The following is a 21,652-nucleotide window of genomic DNA, read 5'->3' on the forward strand; positions in this document are numbered from 1 at the left end:
TGGTTTTGTTTTTGGGAACTCACACGAGAACTTCCCAGTTGGTCACCTATCCAGGGATTGCTCTGGCCCCGTACTCGCTTAACTTCGGAGTTCCTATGGAACCCGAAGCCAATGAGCTCCCAAAAGGCCTGGTGCTAGGTAGAGATGAGAATATACATATAAGGCTTACATGATCCACTCCCTTGGGCAATGTGGTATGTTACAATCCACCCCTCTTAGGGGCCCAACATCCTCGTCGGCACATTTCCGGTCAGGGATTAGCTTTGATACCAAATTGTCACATCCCGCCCTGGGCTCCCATTACATCTCGGGCTCGACTCTATCGTAGCACGATATTGTCCGCTTTGAACCCCGACCATGCCCTTACAGTTTTGTTTCTGGGAACTCACACGAGAACTTTCCAGTGGACCACCTATCCTGGGATTGCTCTGGCCCTGTACTGGCTTAACTTCGGAGTTCCTACAGAACCCAAAGCCAATGAGCTCCCAAAAGACCTCGTGCTAGATAGAGATGAGAATATACATATAAGCTTACAGAATCCACTTCCCTAGACAATGTGAGATGTTACAGTAGAACTATTATTGCAATTCACTTTGCAGCCAAAATTGAAGTTTGGTAGTAGACATAATATGGGAAGAATCAAATTAAAGCACTTTCATAATTTCATGTGTAGATGGAATCCGTGTTGGCCCATCTCGACCGTGCATGAATCCTGGGTGGATGAGCAATATTAAGAAACCCTATCACCATTCTTCAAATGTATGGTGCCATCTAATCAATCCATGCATTGTATACCAATTTCAAGCCGCTTTCTTACCGCCATAGGTAGTGGAATTTTAGGCGTGGGAAATCCCAAATTTTAACTTCTTATTTTTAATTATTTATCTATACGTATGATTAGACATTTTTTCTTTCTAATAGTAAGGAACCTACAATTTCCATCCCCAATTTTATAAATTGTTAAACTTTTATATTTCTTTGATTTTTTTTCGCTAACAATTTTGGAATTAGTTTTTGTATAATGTACGAACATTTTGATGTAAAATAATTTGAATTCCGAGAAAAATATTTGGTAGTGAAATATGAGAAAATTGGATTTTTATGGATTAGTGAACAAATGGATGAGTATTTATAGAGTTTTGGAGGAGTTTTGATCTAATTTGAATTAATTAATAATATTACTTTGACTGTTGGATTTAAATTTGAGCCATTGAATCTTTTTATTACCGTTAATATTGATTAAATTGGATGTAAGTCGTTGAATTGGATATAGTTGGGCTAGCCGCATTGGATCAAAACTCAAGAGGTACACCAACCTTTGGGTGCTAGCAACGCTTTAATCTGGGTTGTAGAAAACATACTTTCCGTGCGCTTGCTCGCAGATAATTCGTCTGCCCTATTGCATCTGTTGCACGAGCCGTTGAGCTAGTCTTCACGTGCTGCAGCAGATAAGCTGGGGGCCTCAACCTACTTGTTTCCTTATCCATCCGAGGGGCCTCAGTATTTAGGTCATCTCCAACTGAAGGGTCCAGATGACTAGAGGGCCGAAAATAGCCCGAAAATCGTCTCCAACCGAGGGCTAGGCCAGAGGGCTCTGAAATCTGAGAAGGCCCCATAGAATCGAAGAGGGCTAGATGGCTGGCCAGAAATACTGGGAATCTTGTCGGTTATAACCGACAGGAATGCTTAAGAAAAAATTCAAATGCAACGGCTAGCTGACGTCAACTAGCCGTTGCATTTGAATATTTTTTTTTTTATAGTTTTATTTTTTTTTATTTACAAAATTTTTCCTATAACTTCTATTTTAATATTTTTTTTTTTTAAATTTCATTTTTTCCTATAACTTCTATTTCACATAGTTGCTTTATTTTATTTTAAATTCTATTTTTATCCTATAACTTCTATTTCACAAAATTTGTTTCATATTTTTTTTAAATTATATTTTTTTCCTATAACTTCCTAAGCCATTATACAACATTAAATTAAATTAAGTAACATGAAACAACATTAAACAATATGAAATAACATTAAATAACATTAACCAACATACAAATTATACAACATAAAAAAAAAACATTTAACAACATGAAACTTAAACAACATTTTAAAAAACATTTAATAACATAAAACTTAAACGCCTACTCCATGCTTCTTTTGACCCAAAGATGTGCAACAAGATCATGTTGTAGGTACTTGTTTGTGGCACAAGAATGTATCATTCTATAGCCTCATGTACTCATTTATAGAGATACTACCAGTTCTTGGATTGAAAGGCAAATTAGGCCCATCATATATTTTTCCACGAGCCCTTCTTGACCTATTTGGATCTTCTTGGTCGTCATCGAACTCTCCATCAATATACTCATCTTGCTCATCCTCCACTATTATATTGTGTAATATGATGCAAGACATCATGATGGAGTCCAAATTTTCTCTACTCCACCCTCTTGCCGGTTCGTTAATAATCTTCCACCGTGATTGTAGAATACTGAAAGCTTTCTCAACATCTTTCTAGTATGCCTCTTGGTGTAAGGTAAACAACTTTTATGCATCATTCCTAGGGTTTGGAATTGCTTGCACAAGTGTCGCCCACTTTGAGTATATGTCATCTGCCAAGTAATACCCCATATTGTATTGACAATTGTTGATGTAGTAGTGAAGTTGAGGTGCTTTACCTTTCGTCAAGTTATTGAAGAGGGGTGAACGCCCAAGAACTGTAATGTCAGTTTGGGATCCAGGGACTCCAAAGAAAGCATTCCAAATCCATGTGTCATATGAGGCAACCGCCTCTAACACAACAGTTGGCTTTCTCGACCTTCCGCTAAAGCCTACTTGCCATCCGGTATGACAGTTCTTCCAATCCTAATGCATGCAGTCTAATGACCCTATCATGCTTGGAAACCCATGGTTTTCAGCTTTGCGAAGGAGCCGATTCAGATCTTCTTGATTTGGCTCTCGGAGGTACTCTTCTTTGTGAACCTGAACAATTGTGTCACAGAATTGTTGAAGAGTATCAAGGCATGTAGACTCAGACATACCATGGGTTTCATCCATAGAATCAGTTGGGGAGTCACCATCATTCGAAGTGCAACAGTAACCTTCTGATGAAGTGAGAAACCAAGGCGGCTTGCTCTGTCCAGCTTTTGTCGAAAGTATGGTTTGACTTGTTGGACATCACGAAGTAAACGCTCGAAGACATGACGTCTCATCCGGAAGCGACGTCTGAAATCCTCTTCTGTGTACACCGAGTTAGGGTTGAAGTAGTTGTTAATCAGATAGGCATGCGACATCGCTCTATTTCGTGATTTGTAAGAGGGACCAGCAATAGAGCCACCTCATTGAGGTTGTTCCTCAGTTGGCTGACACACCATGGTTGCTGCCATGTTTTATTTGTTGCGCCTTACTTGAACTTCTTCATCACACTCCTCATCTTCTAGTCTCATTTGCGCCCATTTTGCTTCCAATTTGGAATTGGATGAAGACCCTCAGTTGGAATCCGAAGAGGATCCAAAGTTGGAATTCATTGCAAACTTGAATTGAAAAAGATTGAATTGAAAGATATTGAATTGAAAATAGATTGAATTCAAAGTTGTGTGAATTATAGCCCAATATCCACCCTATTTATAGCAAAAGAAAAATTCAAATCCAACGGCTAGCTGACGTCACTTAGCTGTTGGATTTGAATTTAAGTTGTAGTTTTTAAATAATAAATTATGTTTGACCCTCGGTTGGAGACGATTTTTTGTGGCAGGGTTAAAACGAGCCCTCTGACCCTCGGTTGGAGACGGAGGCAAATATGGCCCTGTACTGTTCATTAAAATATTAATATCTTGAAGAATCTTGGAGGGCCAAAAGGCTAAAACGAGCCCTCTGACCAGCCATCGGTTGGAGATGGCCTCACGTGAGAAATCTTACAGTGTAATAAGTTACACATATATTTTTCTTTTTCTATTTCTCACATCACACGAAAAATTTTACCATGCAACTAGTCGTACATTTTTATCTTTTTATCTCCACATGAGGGATTCTTGCGTTTAACTAATCATACGTCTTTATATTTTTATCTTCCACATCAAGTGAGGGATTTAACTAGTTTTACATTGTCTTTTTTCTATCTCTTGTATAACCTGAGAGATTTTATTGTGTAAATAGTTATACATTTATTTTTTTCTTTCTATTTCACAAATCATGCAAGAAATTTCACCATGCAAACGGTTGCATACGTGAGGAATTCTACCGTTTAACTAGTCATACATCTTTATATTTTTATCCATCACTCAAGCAAGGGATTTACCATGCAACTGGTTATGACTACAAGTCAGGATAGTTGAGAAAGGCTATGTAACCGTTCTTATAAATAAGTTCAAATTTTTATCCCGTCAATAACAGTATATTAGAAACATGCTATTATTAATACTCTAAAAAATTTATTGTACACTCTAAATTTCTATATTTAAAAAAGAAAAAAAACACTTATAAGCGTCGATAACAATACCATTACTTTTAAAAACAACTTATTTTCTTATTACCGCTGCTCCATAGTTCTTCCCCATTAGCACTCTCTACTTTATAAGGGCATTTCTGCAATAATCATCACCATTGTGTCCATTGTTCTTTCATTTCAAGACTCAAAAGCTAAAAAATAAGCAGGAAAACCCAGTTAATCAAAAAAGAAAAATGAAAAAGGAAAATTTGCAAAACCTTCTCGTCTAAAAATCTGACACTTTCTCTCTCATACTGTCCCTAAAGTCTTTCATAAATTACTTGTTCCCTTGGTATAAAAAAGACAGCCAAAAATAATGGCGGTTGTGCTTTTGATTGATTGAAGCTGAGAGAGAGAGAGAGGTAAAGCAATACTGGCAAAGCGAGCAAGCACTAGTGGTGTACTAGAACAATCACTACCACCACCACCGCTTACCACACCCAGCAGCAAACCTTGTGTTTCCATTAGTGGAAAGTTTGGAAGCAAACCCAACTCTTGGATTCTCCATCTGTGCATATATTCTTCCTCAACAGTCTCTGTTTCTGTCATCTGCTAGCCTATTTTGTGCAGAGTTGATCATCGCGTACCTTTCAGTTTCCTCTCAGAATAATGCACAGGCCATTTGATTGCATCTTGCTTTTACTTGGGCTCCTTGCTGTTTGAGATCTGGTCCTTTCCTGCTTTCATGCTGGCACAAGCAACTTTGTGTTCTGAGGCTGAGATCTGGGGATTCTGTTAGCACAGTTAGGGTTTTAGGCTTCTGGGTTTTGCCGGGTTATTGCTGTAATTGCTCGGTTTCTGAGATTGGACTATCTGGGAGTGTACAATCTGTGACTTTGAAGCTCTGTTAGTCACAAATGGTGATGTGGGTTTGTTGAAGATTGTGGCATGAAGTTTTTGGTTGCAGATTGGACATTTTGGGTGGTTTGATTGAGGCTGACTAAGTGCGAATGAGGCTGAAATTGATCGTTCTTATCAGCGAAACCAGTTTCATTTGAAGTTTCAGGACTTGGGGAATTGAGGGTTCTTTTGTTTAACTTTGCATGAATGTGAAGCTTCATGCTTTTGTGATTTCCTGGTAAAGTTTTGCATGAAAGTTTGTTTCTTTGGGGGGTTTGAATGTGTGATGGTGAAATATGATATTTTGCAGTAAAAAAAAAGAGGGGAAGAAAAGGATTGTCCTGTAATTTGGGTGAATTTTGGTGTTAAATTGTTGTGATTGTGACTGGGGTTGAATAACTTTTTGTGGAGTCAATTTTTAGGCTTCCAGTGTTTTTGAATCTCTGCGAATAATGAGGCTCTCTTCTGCTGGTTTTAGTCCTCAATCCCAGGAAGGTATGGTCAATTAATGTTGCTTGCAGAATTGTTCTGTGTGTATTTTTAATTTTTGCCAGGATTTTAAACTGAGATGTAGATATAGTTGTAATATGTTGTATGGATTTAGGATGTTGATAGTTCTGTTTGGTTGCCAAGAAATTTTGGGGAAAAATTAGATTTTAGAATTTTCATAACCCAAGTTAGCAGTTGTATTAAGCTCTCTCTCTCTCTCTCTCTCTCTCTCTCTGTTTTCTACTTTTCCTTTGCTCCTGGAGACCCAAATCCCAGAAAGCTTCTTATTTATTGTTTGGTTTCTTCTCTTTCCACCATTTTCTCAGCATGGCAGGGGCTTGATTTGGCTTTCTTTCTAAATTTGGAAGATAAAAAATTAGTGTGAAATTTGAAAGTTAACCATAATTTCCAGAAGTCCATATACGGATGGAAAATTTATTTCCCTCCATAATAAGGCCCTCGGATGACATTTTAGTATTTATTTGTATTCTTTAATTGGTGGATTTGTAATCAAATTCTGAAACCAAGTGTTGGCTTTAATTGGTCTTTGTTTTCTTGAATTCCATTTTGTAGGGGAGAAGAAAGTTTTGAATTCTGAACTTTGGCATGCTTGTGCCGGTCCCCTTGTTTCTTTGCCCGCTGTTGGGAGCCGTGTAGTTTATTTTCCTCAAGGTCACAGCGAACAGGTTTGTATAAATAATTTGTCAGTTCTTCCTTGCAAATTTAGTGGCGTGTCGTTTTATTTGTCAATTTATGTTTGCGAAAGGATGAATTTGTTTTTGCCAACTTTTTATGCAACAGATGTGATATTCTGTGTGATCAATCCTCTGTAAATGTTCTACTTTTTATTCATTTTCCTTCTATGCAAACTGTAATGCTTCATAATGTAGGTTGCGGCATCAACCAACAAGGAAGTGGACGCTACATATTCCCAACCATCCAAGCTTGCCACCGCAGCTTATCTGTCAACTCCACAATGTGACAATGCATGTAAGGCTTGTTTGGTTTGGTTAGTTCTGGTTCTTAATATTCCTATATGCTGGTTTCTAAAAGATCGATGTTGGTAACTGCAGGCAGATGTTGAGACCGATGAAGTGTATGCACAAATGACTTTGCAACCGCTAAATCTGGTATGCCACTTTGCCTTGATTGGCTTTGAAATTTTTGTTCTTTATCCTTTGCTCTCATGCTGTATATAACCTTCATCTGCAGCAAGAGCAAAAGGATGGCTACCTTCCAGCAGGATTGGGCAGCCCAAACAAACAGCCAACAAATTATTTTTGTAAAACCTTGACAGCCAGTGACACAAGTACCCATGGTGGTTTCTCTGTTCCTCGCCGGGCAGCTGAAAAAGTGTTTCCTCCATTGGTAAATTCTCTAATTAACTATATGCAGTATGACCTTCACTTTTGAGCTAGTTACTAGGGTTTGTACAATAGTTCTGGCACTTGGTCTCAGGGAAAAATGACGGTTAATGGTTCTGTCTGAATATTAAAGTATTTTCCATGTTTTTAATCTCTATTTTGTTTCTGAATATATATTTTTTGACATGCAGGATTTCTCCCAACAACCACCAGCGCAAGAGTTAATTGCAAGGGATTTGCATGATAATGAATGGAAGTTTAGACACATTTTTCGGGGTGAGTTTGCTAAGAGAATTTTCATGAAAAGTGGAGAAAATATTAAACCTCTCTTCGTATCTTGAATGAGTGAAGTAGACTGAGAATTAAGTTTGACTTTAGATGAGTACTTTCCCGCCATTGCAACTTCTTTTAGTTTCCCGACTTGAATAGTGAGAATATCATGTTACAAGGCCTTTCATTCCATGAAGTGATTATTGACATGTTTGTTGATTTTTTTTCTATTTTAGGCCAGCCCAAAAGGCACCTTCTTACAACGGGTTGGAGTGTGTTTGTAAGTGCTAAAAGACTTGTTGCTGGAGACTCAGTCCTTTTCATCTGGTAGGCTGTTCACCCGTTCTCTGCTGTGTTCTTTTGTTTTGGTCATATAAACAATGTGATCTTTTGCAATGTTCATACTATTTTTTTGCCTGCTTGCAGGAATGAAAAGAATCAACTACTCCTTGGCATCCGGAGAGCTAACCGACAACAAACTGTGATGCCTTCATCAGTTTTATCAAGCGATAGCATGCACTTGGGACTTCTTGCTGCTGCAGCTCACGCAGCTGCAACAAGTAGTCCTTTCACCATATTTTATAATCCAAGGTATGAGTCTATGTAGGCTGATGATACCAGGTCTTTTAGGTTTATCACTTCCCCTGAAACTTACTCACCTTTCATGCAGGGCTAGCCCATCTGAGTTTGTCATTCCCCTGGCCAAGTACATTAAAGCGGTCTATCATACCTGCATTTCTGTTGGCATGCGTTTTCGGATGTTGTTTGAAACAGAAGAATCAAGTGTCCGCCGGTAGGTCCTAAACTTTTATTTCGTTAAGGATGTTATAGACGATTACTAGATAATTCCGAATGCTTCTTCTCTCCTTTCAATAAGTCTTGGATGCCTGTAATCTCGTTACGAAAAAAATAATAAATTTATGGGTTGGGTGTTGGTACATTGAACACTGCTAGCCTCCTTCATATTATTTTTATTCTAGAAGTTGCAAGTTTTATTGGTTGGTATCTGACAATTATACATTATCAGCTACATGGGAACAATAACTGGCATAAGTGACCTAGATCCAGCTCGGTGGCCTAATTCACATTGGCGTTCAGTCAAGGTTTGTTGTATAATTATTAATAATTATACATATACATCTATATATATAAGTAGATCTGTATTGCATATCGTAAACTGAATATTTTTTTTTTGGATAGATCCGGGTTAAGTTCCTTCAGAATATTTTTTTTTTTTACATCTTTTGCAACTTTGCTGGAACATTCATGGATAATCTTAACTTAATTCAGGTGGGTTGGGATGAATCCACGGCAGGGGAGAGACAGCCAAGAGTCTCACTGTGGGAGGTTGAACCATTAACAACATTTCCCTTGTATCCATCTCCTTTCCAGCTTAGGCTTAAGCGACCATGGACACCTGGACTACCCTCTTTCAATGGTATGCTCATTTACCGCTAGATCTAGGCTATTTAACTCCCAATTTTATATCTTCTAGAATTGAGGCAGTAAGAAAATCTTTATTCTCTCAGGTATGAGGGACGACGACCTTGGCATGAATTCTCAACTTGTGTGGCTTCAAGGAAACAATGGAGACCGTGGAATGCAATCGCTGAACTTTCCTGGCATGGGGGTCACACCATGGATGCAGCCAAGACATGATGCTTCTATGATTGGCTTACAATCAGACATGTACCAAGCTATGGCTGCAGCCGCTCTTCAAGAGATGAGGGCTGTAGATCCTTCCAGACCGCTACCTACATCCCTTCTGCAGTTCCAGCAGCCGCAAAGCCTCCCTAATAGTAATAGGTCTGCTGCCTTGATGCAGCCCCAGATGGTGCAAGAATCTCATTCTCAACAAGCCTTTCTCCAAGGTGTTCAAGAGAACCATCGCCAGTCACAGCCTCAGGCGCAAACTCAGTCTCACCTTCTTCAGCAGCAATTGCAGCATCAGAATTCTTTCAGTAATCAGCAGCAGCAGCAATTAGTTGATCATCAGCAGATTCCAAGTGCTGTCTCTTCCATGACTCAGTTTGCTTCCGCCTCTCAATCCCAGTCGCCATCTTTGCAAGTTGTCACAACGCTATGCCATCAACAGAGTTTTTCTGATTCTAATGGGAACCCTGCTACCAGCACTGTTATATCTCCCTTGCACAATCTCATGGGTTCATTTCCACAGGATGAATCATCCCACCTGCTTAACCTGCCTAGAACCAATCAATTAATATCTTCTGATGGCTGGCCATCAAAGCGAGCAGCGATTGACTCTCTTCTTTCCTCTGGAGTTTCTCAATGTGTTCTGCCCCGGGTGGAACAGTTTGGACCTCCCCACACTACTATGTCTCAGAATTCTATTTCGTTGCCACCTTTCCAGGGAGAGAGTGCTCATTAGACCAAGAAGGTGGTACCGATCCTCAAGGCCATCTTTTATTCGGTGTCAATATAGAGTCCTCACCTCTTATAATGCAAGGCGGGATGTCAAATCTTAGAGGAGTTGGTGGCGATTGTGGTTCTACAACCATGCATTTTCCTTCTAATTACATGAGCACTGCAGGCTCTGATTTTTCACTTACTCCAGCAGTTACACCTTCTAGTTGTATTCATGAATCAGGTTTCCTGCAGTCTTCAGAAAATGCAGACAATGGAGACCTGCTAAACAGAAATTTTGTTAAGGTAAGTTGCAATGGCCTGTTTAAGGTTATATTATTTTGTAAAGTTAAATTTTCAACTAGACCTCAAGTGATATGATAGTGGCCTTAAAATGTTGTCGTCTTCTAAACAAAACCATAATTATTTGCAGGTTTATAAGTCAGGGTCCTTTGGGAGGTCACTTGACATTACCAAGTTCAGCAGCTACCAAGAGCTACGTAACGAGCTTGCTCGTATGTTTGGCCTTGAAGGCGAGTTGGACGACCCTGTGAGATCAGGCTGGCAGCTTGTATTTGTTGACCGGGAGAATGATGTTCTTCTCCTCGGGGATGACCCCTGGCCGTGAGTTCCCACTTCTATAATTTAATTTTTTTCCTAGCTATGAATTGTAGGATAAAAAAATGCATGAGTCCACTTGAGTCTGAACTTTCGGAGACTTAAAACAAGAGTTCCTCTAGCTGTAAGTTGTGCAGAGTTAAGACTGGGCGTTGTTGAGAATACTTGTTTAGTATTTTTGTCATTGCTTAAATGTTCCAAGTAGGAACGAGTTAATTTCCATGTGGACTAGGTTTCCAATTTTGTAGCGAATGACTTGCATATATTTAGGCTCGATTGAAATATTGACCGCTTGACAGTAAACTTTCCGGTGCACCCCAAAATTACTTTTGTCTGAATTCTGTTATTGATTGTCTGACTCTAGATTCGTTGTGTTTATGCTGATACCAGGGAGTTTGTAAATAGCGTGTGGTGTATCAAAATACTCTCACCACAAGAAGTTCAGCAAATGGGAAAACGAGGCCTTGAACTTCTAAAGTCAGTCCCAAATCAGAGGCTCTCAGACAATAGTTGCGACGACTATGGAAGCCGGCAGGACTCAAGAAACTTGAGCAGCGGGATAACGTCCGTGGGGTCACTCGAGTATTGAACAACTTAACCGGTTAAGATACATTCTCTTATGTAATATTTGCAGCTCCTCCCAACTTCTCCAACCCTTTTTGAAGAGTTGGGAGGGCGCCTTAATACTGTAGCTTTAAAGCTTAGTTTATATATAAGCTAATACTGTAATTAAACGATGCGTATCTCTTTTCGTTATTTCCTTGTATTCAAATACGTACAACGCATATGTAGTAGGAGACTTGAATGTTTGTGAAAATAGCCTTAAAATGGTATATTGCAGCATGTTCAGTGACTGTATGGCATTCTCTAAATTGTATATGAACCGTCATATATGCATGGCTTTTTCTAAGCAATATTGGAGGAGGGGGAAATGAACTCGGAATTTTGGCTGTAAGAGTGAATGCTCTACACACTACATGCATATCAAAATACCTGATTTTCTCATGTTTCATGTACACATGATTCATGGTTCATTTGAATGTTCATATATACACATGATTCATGGTTCATATGTGCATTCAAAAGCAGAATATCATGATTACTTTTCTTGATCTCAAAAGTCTAAACCAATGACACTTATGTTTTTATCAAAACCTTCATTCACAATTATTTGAGGTCCCATGCTGTGTCGGCATGCATGTTCTCAAAATTAAACGCTATTTTTTTTATTTTTTATTCGAGTAATGTTACACTTGTCACTTATTTATACCATCTATCTAGTAGAGGTAACGTCCACCAGCATATGTAGGTTTTTTCTCTATTAGAGATGTGGTACAAATAGACATTAAGAATATCATTTTATTAAATAAATTGTCGAGCATGTATATTTATAGCAGTCAAATAAAGGGTCGAATAAATGAGTTCAAATCTTTTGCATCGAAAATCCTCAGTGGCCTCTTTGTGTCCTATCTACTTCAGTGACACGTGTTCTTTGGACTTAATTTATCTTTAGTTTTTAATATTTTTGTTGAACAAATAAGTTGAAGAGCTAACACTGTTAAGTGTCATTCAAATGAAGAAACAAATGTCAACAAATGAGATAAGTCACAAAGAGTGCATTTTGATTCAAAAGATGGTCAAAAAATATAACTTGGTTATAGCATTTACTTATCAGATAGTGTATATATTAAGTAAATGTATGTACCGTAACTAACGTTTAACTTAAAGTTTGATGGTCAAAAAAGTTTACCACTAAAGTGATTAGTGGACCTGATGGTGAATGAGTAAAGGTGAAATTGATAGCGATAGTCTGGGTTTTCTGATGCATGTTGTGGGGCTATCTACACAGAGGGGACTTTTAAGAGGGATGGAATGGTGACAGAGGTAGGGCACCCTCTTCAGCAATGATAGGACCCAGCCCTTGGAAAAGGTAGGTTGGCCATACAATTATACGAAGGGAGCAGTGACTCAGTAACCTTTTCCTTGAACTAGTATTGTAATTTGCATGGTCAGTTTTCTGCAAGACCCCATCTGCTTTGTCATCCACAGCAGCATCACTGAACCAAAGTCTCCATCTTTGTGTAAACAGACAAGATGAGCATCAACGCTTTAAGTCACCTTTATTGTGTGAGGGGTGGTTCGGTATGGGATACCATACCGAAACTAGTATCCCGAATTCCAAACCAAAATTTTTCGGGACGAGAATTTGAAGACCAATCCCAAACCAAATTTTCGGGAATCCCAAATTTCGGGAATTCCGAAATATTTTCGGGATTTTGGGACAAATCGGGAATCCCAAATTGAAATATGAAATTATGAATTGTTCTTCAAATATATAATTCAAGAACACATTCATGAACTAGGAATTTCATTTCATTCACACTACCATTTAATTGAACACTGGCATGCCTGACTGTTTTTATCATAGTTAAAATTCAAATTAATTAAACCCTTTTTGCAATCTGTTGAGAGACAAAAGAATCAAGCCTTCTGAAATCATCAGCCATGGCAACATCAATAATAAAATCCACATGAATATCAAACAGAACATGAAAAATATGCAAGGTGTAGGGCATTCCAGGTTGCAAAGCATGAATTAGAAACTACTAGCATCAATTATAAAAGAATAATATATATAATAATTAATATTATATATTTTCGGTTCGGTATGGGATTCCCAAAATATCGAGAAGCCAATCCCGAATCCCATACCGAAATTTTGGGAAATTTCGGTTTGGGAAATTTTTGGTTTGGGATCGGGATTTTTTCGGTTCGGTTCGGGATTTTTGGGAATTTTTTCCACCCTTGTGTCTACCTGAATGAAGCTCGGTCCAAAGCCTTTGGAGAAAATAAATTATATATGATCTCAACATTTTAAGCAAACTAACAACAAAAAGTTCTCAAAAACTTTAGTTTTAATAAAAAAATAAAATAAAGGTGTAAGTAAATAATACCAGGAATGACTTTTCAAGATAAAAATGTCTTTAACGTTAAAAATGAACAGTACCGAAAGTGTTTCATTAAGATTTCCAACATTTTATTGTTAAGAGTTTTTTTATTTTTATTTTTTTATTTATTTTAATTTCTTCCAAATGTTGTGTCCTAGACTCCTAGTTGATGCTTTAATCTTGATTTCGAAGGGGGAAAAACATAATGGAACTTATTCTTGATTCTTTAGGCATCTGATTACAAATTTTAAAGTGAAACTTCCATTTTTCTTTCAATTTTATATGCGTTAATAAACGCACGAAGACGTTAAGAATCAAATAATTTTGGTACCTAATTTTATCAACTGCAAGAAAGTAAAGAATCAGGATGATTATATAATTTCAATACCTAATTTTAGTAAACATATAACGAGTGGCACGAATAAAAATTTCTTTGCTTGCAAGGATTGTTAATGTAAACATAAGCAACCCAGAAGGTATGATTATGGAGGGAATTATTATTTAGTTTATCAGAAAACAAATTCCAAAAAGTGGATGCTCAAAATTGTATGTTAAGCCATGATTGAAGCATGCCTACAGGAGTTTAGGTTGGAACTTTCTTAGGTGCTATGGAGTCCGTACTCATAATGTTTTAGCTGTTAAATTTAACAATAAAACACCCAAATTACCGAATACTCCGAAGCATCAATAAAGCTTTGGTCTAGATTATGTGGCCTGGCCTGGGCATTGTTGGCCTAAGTCATAATGTTTTAACCGTTAAATTTAACAATAAAACACCCAAATTACCGAATACTCCGAAGCATCAATAAAGCTTTGGTCTAGATTATGTGGCCTGGCCTGGGCATTGTTGGCCTAAGTCATAATGTTTTAACCGTTAAATTTAACAGTAAAACACCCAAATTACCAAATACTCCAAAGCATCAATAAAGTTTTGGTCTAGATTATGTGGCTTGGCCTAGGGATCATAATGTTTTAACCGTTAAATTTAACAATAAAACATCTAAATTATTGAATACTCTGGAGCATCAATAAAGTTTTGGTCTAGATTACGTGGCCTGGCCTATGGCATTGTTGGTGCCAAATATAAAAGAGCCCTCCAACTCTCGGGGTGTGCACAGGCATGTGGGTTTGATTAAACAATACACAAAGGGGAAAGCTTTTTGTCATTGAGGTAGGAAGACTGACTTGGGAATTGAAAGGTGTCCTATTGAATTTCAAGTGGGACTGGGCACACCTATATCCAGGTATCTTAGGGCTAGGATCCCAGGATTTTCTAGACTGCTTTTCTTTTTGGGTTGAAATAGGTTCAAGAATTTGATGGTAGTGGGCCATAATTTAAGGTAAAGTGACCTTCACCTTGAGGTAGTCTCTTATGCAGATCCTAATTGTGCGCATGTAAGTGCGGCTGTGAGAGGCCAGTCGAGGACTCAATATTGTTGGTCGACCGACGACTCAGTACTATTGGTTGACCGGCCACTCACATTCCCTACATGATGCACACCGTTGAGAGTTTGAAAGAGAGAATTTCCGCTTTCGGTGGTACCAGTCTAGCGACAAAGACGATCATCTCTAGAAAAGAATTATGATAATTTAGCTTAACCCCATAAAATTTTAAGAAAAACTAATGAAAAAAAAGTTTGAAAACTTTGACTTTTAATGATAAGAACAAAATAAAACATATAATGAATAGTATAAGTGACTTTTTAATGTAAATATATGATTTTTCATTCAAGTGAACAGTACCGTGAGCATTTCGTTAAAACTTCCAAAATTTTACTCTCGAATGGCTTTTAGATTTTTCTCTCAACGGTTCCTATTTATTCTCTTCTTTTCCTCCAATCTCAGATAGTTGGGGGGAGAGAGGATGCAAACAATGTTGGAACATAGATACCTCAACATTCATATGCATCTACTGAAAAATCTACTTCATCTAACAACACACTGTGGTTGCTCTGTGGATATAAAGTTTGTATATCATACACAAACTCCTTCAATCATAATGTGTACTGAAAACATACGCTCATCGTACGAAGCTTTTCTTCTATATTTTGTTTCAGGTTTTATCACAACCAACCGCAACAAATGTAATGAGATGATGGCACTCGTCCAGTCTGGCGGATGTATTCTGCTTGAGCTGCAGTTTTCTCTGCACTTTGATTCTTTCTAGCTTCAGCTGCTGCCCGTTTCTCTTCGGATATTTGCCTTGCTAGTGCTATCTTCTTCATTATCTTGGATTGAGCTTGCGCTCTCATTTGTTCAACTTGAGCCTGAAAAGTAGTCCTGAATTAGTCAAGACAAACAAAAGTTTCCAACCACAAAATCCTCCGTATCATATCCATATTGTTACGAAGTACCAACGCATTTTCTTGAGAGTCAAGAAAAGCATAAATCACAATACTTCCCAATCGCCTGGTATAAAGTTAATAACTGGAGCTCGCTGAACCAGTTCAATACAATTCAACAGAAATATCGGCCAAGGTTTCAGACTCGAAAATAGAACAGTTCTGCTGGCTAGAGATGCGAAATGAAAAGAACTTTAAATACCTCTATTCTCCGCATCTCTGCTTCGAGTTTTGCCTTCTGCTGACTTTCCCATGCTTGGATTTGGATTTCATCGCGCTTGTATCTGAGAAATGTTAGCATTCTCAAGTAATGTTAGGATGGCAGAACATACGTACATGGTTTCTAGTACAAAAGCATTGCAGTACTCTATTACAAAGCAACGAAAAAAGGTGATCCAAACGAAGTTCTAAAAGAAACCTTGCTGTATGTCTACATTTTTCAGCTTCCTCCCAGGCCGCTGCTCGTTTTTCAAACTCAATCCGCTCAAGTTCGGTCGCATCAGCTTTTTCAGCGGAAAGTTTCTTCTCCTGCTCCTCTTTACTTGCCCAAGCGGCAATGTTCATCTTACCAAGCTGAACACCAAGTTCTACGATCTCCCTTCTTGTCTTGAGCTTTAATTCTTCTTCTGACAATTGTCTTTTGTTGTTTTCAAATCGTGGCTGTGATTCGCCATCCGTGGTAGGTGTGGGAGCCGGTGCACCTCCTCTGGGAGTTGACGGCACTGAAGAAGTTGGGCTGCGGCGTGGGGTTGTTGCCCCTTCAGGAGTAGCAGTCCTTGAAGGCTCTTGACTCGGGATCGGTGTCATTTCTGTTCCCATATCTCTCATTGAGACTGATCTTATGGCAGCAGTGCCTGCATAAACCGAAAGCAAATGGTCAACTTCCTCTGCCTCTGGCTATACACATTGAAGTCTACGAACAAGGAAGCTAAAAGTAATGCAACCACAAGAAGTACAAATCCTACATAACATAACAAAGTACCACATGAAGTTCTTAAAGCCAATGAAAGCGTACCTGCAGCGTTTTCCACAGTACTTTTAGAACACATAGCATTCCCCTCGCAAGCTTGACCTGAACTGAAGTGAGACTCCGACGGGACAAAAGAGAACTTATCGAATCCAATCTGCGATGCAGGCTGACAGAAATCGACCCGCTTTGTGTCTGCTCCTCTGCCATTTGGCTTATAATCGTAGTTAGCAGACTCCGGAGCCACCCTCACCATACATGTCACCGGCAAACGAATTGTTTGGTTTTGTAAATTACTCTTTCTGGGAAAATTTGCTTGTACAATTTGCTTGTTCATTATCCGTTTCTCGGCATCGTTCCACTTCGATGGCATAGTTCTTGAAAGCGTTCTCGAGAGGTGCTTATGTACCGACTTCTCCCCTTTATGAAACTCGAAACTGGATGAACTAGCATTACTATCATAGTCAAGGTTTTCGTCATCCATCATTCTCACGGGGTGAATTGCGCATGAATTACCGCTCTCACCCTTTGAATAATGCTGCAATTTAACACGACCGCCATCGCCATTTTCTCGTGGCAACGACTCCTTTGGTTGACAAGAAGGTTGATCACTTTGTCCAAGGTCCAATGCCGCTGCACTCGACAAATTCATGGACACAACTTCCAAACTGGACGATTGAACTGGACAGCATAAGACTTAATCAGTAAACGGTTTAGCATTTGCGCAACGCATGGGAAATCCATTGGAGAACTAAGCTGGGATTAATCGATGCTCGTGTTACGAATTTTTGAATCAAAAGAGGAAAGACAAACCTTCCTCATCTCCATTCATGGGGTCTAACAAGCTATTCTTCACGAACTCGGAATCGGCAAGCTTCGAGGGCGAAGTTCTTGAGGAGTTACTGTTTGATCCATCCTTCGTTTTATGATGGTGAGGCCCTATAAGCTTCATCCTCAATTTACTGGGAGAAATTATACCAGTCTGAAAGAGGAAAGAAAAATGAGACAGTAAAGGTAATTACCCTTTCAGTCCACTACTTAAAAAATGCTAAAAGCTATCATCTTTGTGAACAAAACCAACTAATTAAACAAACCCAATTAATCAAATTACTAAAATCATATCCAAATTTGATTAAGCACATATATATTACAGCAGAAGCCAGTCCAAGGGTTTCTTTTTTTTTTTTTTTTTTTTTTTTTTGGAAATACAAGTTTCAACCAAATTCATGCAATTTGGAAACAACCCCTGAAAGTAAAATTCGTTCACAAAAAGTTCCACAACCAAAGAGAATAAAGCTCCATTCATCTCCAAAAGAACATAAAAAAGGAGAGTTAGAAAAAACAGACATGGGTTTTTGTTAAATTTACCTGAGCTTTGTGTATCCTCTCGTACTCCATTAGATCTCTCTCTCTCTAACTTTCTCTCTCTAAAAGAACCTTCTTTTCTCTCTACAATATCATTCTGAGGAACAACAACAAAGAAAGAAGAAACCTTTAAATGGGTAGAATCCTCTCTCTCCTCTCTCTCTCTCTCTCTCTCTCTCTGTATTTTTTTGGTAGGCAGACAGAGACAGGGGTGTTTTCAAAGTTCCTAGTTATAAACTTACAAGATAGGATGATTTTCGTTTAGTTCGGCTCCTCTGCAGCATAAGGCCGTGCTGTACTTCTTTCTGATCCTGACACGTCATTACTTGGACCCACATTCACCGGGACCATATGACGTGGCACAAATCTGCAGACCAGCCTCTTAAATTGTGGCTGGCGGGCTTCCTAACCAGAGGCAACGAGGAATTGCCGATTTTTAAGAGACCCAATTATTATTATTTTTTCTTTTATATTATATATATATTTGAATGTTCGAAATTTTTTTGAAAGTAGAATCCTTTGTGAATTTATGCCCATCTTATTTTTTAACATAATATTTTATAAGATTAACGTAAAAAATAACGTTGAACTGTTATGTATCAAAAAATTCATATAGAAATTTACTTCGAGACAGCCCTTTTTTTCGTTATTTCCCTTGTCTTTTAGCAAGAGGACAAAGTAAATTATGTAAATGGAACAAATGATTAAAGTCAGAGGGGTTTCGAACAGTGGCAATGATGAAAAGTGCGATTTCAGTTTGCTCTGCATAGAAACTGAACTGTGCATGTGGGTCAAAAATCAATCAATCAATCAAAAAAATTTACTATAAAAAGAATTTTACCCTTCTGCTTTAAGAAAATCACAGTGAAAAATAAAAATTACTGGCCAATCTAATCTAATCACCTAATTTGTGACCCCTAATCTTTGATTATCTTCAATCAAGCTTATCTTAATGGATGATCACCTTCGTATTTAGACTAATTGTCTGATTCAACATCTTCATGGCCCCCCACCACACTTTGAAAAGTTTCTTTTAGTCGCAATTCCACTATATGAAGTTTGAACAAATACTGGATTTCGCAAGATCACTTTTCCAAATTTTTACATTTCATTTCATCTCAAATTCAACCGTGTAGTTGGAGGGATGAATCCGGATTCTCGTCTGATCCTATTTGTGAGGATTCTGAAAATCCGTAAATCATATATGTTCATCGTATATTATACGATTAGAAATCATTTTAAATATTTGTATTTAAAATTAAATACAAACATTATATGACAAAAACTGACCTGCACGATGTATGAAGAATGAACATGATTTACGAATCCCTAAAATCCTCACAAAAAAAATCCAAAAAATATCTTGTTAGGAGGCATAATCCTGTTTATCTATATTTTTCATCACGTAGCTTGATCATAGATTGAACGAATAATCGAACAATTTCTGCATAATAAAACAAGAATAAGAAAAATGAGTGAACCATATAATGTATGATTGAATACACGTGAGAATAATCTCAGATTTATTTAGCACTAGTCTTAACTAATTATTGTCATTAACATTATGTTTGGGTGAAGAAATTTAAGATTACTAAGGAATTTAAAAATGACTGAAATTGAAATGACGAGATTTTATTTTCTAGAATTTGTAAATTTTCTTGTTTGGTTAACCTAAAAGAACAATGGAATTGAATACGAAATTTGTTATTTTTAAACTCTCAATCATAAAAATTGAGAAATGACATATATTTACATGGAATTTGAACTTGGGATTTGGAGGTTCCAAATTCCAAGTTTTTTTTCCATGCGGAAATTCTAAATTTCTATGTTTATGAATCCAAACAAGAGAATTGGTGCCTGTCAATTTATAAATTCTGACTTTTACCAAAATTCCATGGTTATTTTCCTCATCCAAACATAGTGTAAGAGTTTGGACAAAATATATTAATAATCACAATAGATATTAGGGTTTATATTTGAGAGGAGGATTCTCTCCCTTATTAATATTTCTTTTTTTTTCCCTAATTTCTTATTTAAATAATCACGGTTAAATTACGTTAATATCTTATATTAATTTTGAACCTTAATGGTGACAGCATGGTGTCTACATCCGTACAATTCATAATTGGATGGCCAGTCTTAGCTTCTTGTTCTACCTTCCTCAGATTATGCGTATATTTAGCAAAAGATTTTCTGCAGAAATGTAAGACTTTCTGCCACTGTTTTTTCAAACTTATATCCTAAATTATTATATGTCCTTTTTTAAATAAAAAAAAATTAGTATTTCATAAAAATTTTCTCCTTATTTTATAAGATTTTTGAAGAAAAACGAAGAGAGAATTTGTTTGGAATTAAATTTCCCATATTAGCGGCATAAAATAATGGATATTAAAAGAAATGTGTTTTTTAAGAAAGGACCGCGTTCGTCGGGTTAAATATTTAATGTGAGCGACTGTGAAGGTTAAACTCTCATTAAAAGATAATGATAGAAGGATTAAACTACTAATAGAAAATAAATATATTAATTAACACTTTGAATATTCAATTATCATCAATTACATCTTTTAGTCTACACAATTATATTAAATTTCTCTTAAAATGTATAATATTATTACTTTCGCCATCGCAATTAGCTAATAATAAGAAAATTAGGGTGAGGGGTGAGGTCAGCAGTCAAAGTGTCAAAAGATACTTTTGGTAAACACATGCACCAAGCAGGACTCATTATTATAATTTGGACGAGGAACGATGAACAGCCCCAGTTAGATCAGATGGGTCATTGCATTGGGGTTGTTTGTAGGGTTCAGAATTCTATAACCCTATCACAAACCCTATTCTTTTGTTGTTGTTTTCTATGTACCTAATGCCACTACAAACGGTTTGTTTTCATTTCTTTATAACAAATTTGAACTTCTTCAATTAAATTTTAGCAAAATTAACGGAAAATATTTGAAAACTTTGAGTTTGAGTTTTAACGAAAATGATAGAATAAAATATTAAATAAATAGTACAATGATTAATTTTTTAATGTAAAAATATGATTTTTTATTAAAATAAACAGTACTGAAAACTTTTCATTAAAGTTTCTTTAATTTTCAATCAAGAGCAATAGCGAACTACTTCGACTTCTGTTTCATAAGCGTAACATTTAAATCAATAACTCAATGATGCGTTGTTATTTGGAAATGTTGGAGCATTGTGTTATTGATATAAAGATAATATTAAAGAGATCAAAATTTTAAATTAAATTTATAAATCAAATGATGTGCCATCAATAAGAAATAAGCACGTTAATCGATACTTAATTAATAATTCAATCATCATTAACCACATTATTTTTTTTGTAAATTTCATTTAAAAAATCTAATTTCCCTAACATTACCCTCAATATAATATGTTATTCAAGAGGTCTAGATCCTTTCTAAATCCTTCCTCACTAAAGTATCTCTTAATATTTCGTTAAATGATATTAGCATTCATTTTTTGAAAAATATTTTGAGATTTTTAGTTCTAATTAAGAGTATTTATCCTTACATGTTAATGACCGCATGTTTAATTCTTTATTTTTTTTAACTTATAAGGCTCTACTTCCTGACACTATA

General features: G+C 37.0%; 3 protein-coding genes across 3 annotated transcripts; 1 reads left to right on the top strand and 2 right to left on the bottom strand.

Annotated features, from left to right (window-relative positions):
• Nucleotides 1-2,862: 2,862 nt before the first annotated feature.
• On the bottom strand, nucleotides 2,863-3,290 carry LOC125476446. Its single transcript, XM_048582623.1, has 2 exons — nucleotides 3,039-3,290; nucleotides 2,863-2,979 (listed from the first exon to the last, which is right to left on the bottom strand). The coding sequence occupies exons 1-2, from the start codon at nucleotides 3,288-3,290 to the stop codon at nucleotides 2,863-2,865; spliced, it is 369 nt and encodes a 122-aa protein (XP_048438580.1).
• A 1,401-nt stretch (nucleotides 3,291-4,691) lies between these two features.
• LOC103966082 (auxin response factor 6) lies at nucleotides 4,692-11,271 on the top strand. Its single transcript, XM_009379210.3, is given in 16 exon segments — nucleotides 4,692-5,818; nucleotides 6,386-6,498; nucleotides 6,703-6,735; nucleotides 6,737-6,802; nucleotides 6,886-6,942; nucleotides 7,025-7,180; nucleotides 7,368-7,452; nucleotides 7,683-7,773; nucleotides 7,873-8,037; nucleotides 8,117-8,239; nucleotides 8,474-8,549; nucleotides 8,737-8,884; nucleotides 8,976-9,812; nucleotides 9,815-10,116; nucleotides 10,244-10,434; nucleotides 10,819-11,271. Coding segments are annotated over 16 exon segments (2,685 nt in total). The 5' UTR covers nucleotides 4,692-5,775; the 3' UTR covers nucleotides 11,018-11,271.
• A 3,981-nt stretch (nucleotides 11,272-15,252) lies between these two features.
• Nucleotides 15,253-18,253, bottom strand: LOC125476406. The gene is made up of 6 exons (XM_048582550.1): nucleotides 18,054-18,253; nucleotides 17,499-17,667; nucleotides 16,734-17,366; nucleotides 16,137-16,572; nucleotides 15,921-16,002; nucleotides 15,253-15,643 (listed from the first exon to the last, which is right to left on the bottom strand). Exons 1-6 carry the CDS (start codon nucleotides 18,081-18,083, stop codon nucleotides 15,440-15,442), a joined length of 1,554 nt encoding a protein of 517 aa, XP_048438507.1. The 5' UTR covers nucleotides 18,084-18,253; the 3' UTR covers nucleotides 15,253-15,439.
• Nucleotides 18,254-21,652: the final 3,399 nt, after the last annotated feature.

Source organism: the organism of the source record quoted next, unplaced genomic scaffold, assembly GCF_019419815.1.
Source record: "Pyrus x bretschneideri cultivar Hongxiangsu unplaced genomic scaffold, Pyrus_bretschneideri_v1 Contig19, whole genome shotgun sequence".
Lineage (NCBI taxonomy): Eukaryota > Viridiplantae > Streptophyta > Magnoliopsida > Rosales > Rosaceae > Pyrus > Pyrus x bretschneideri.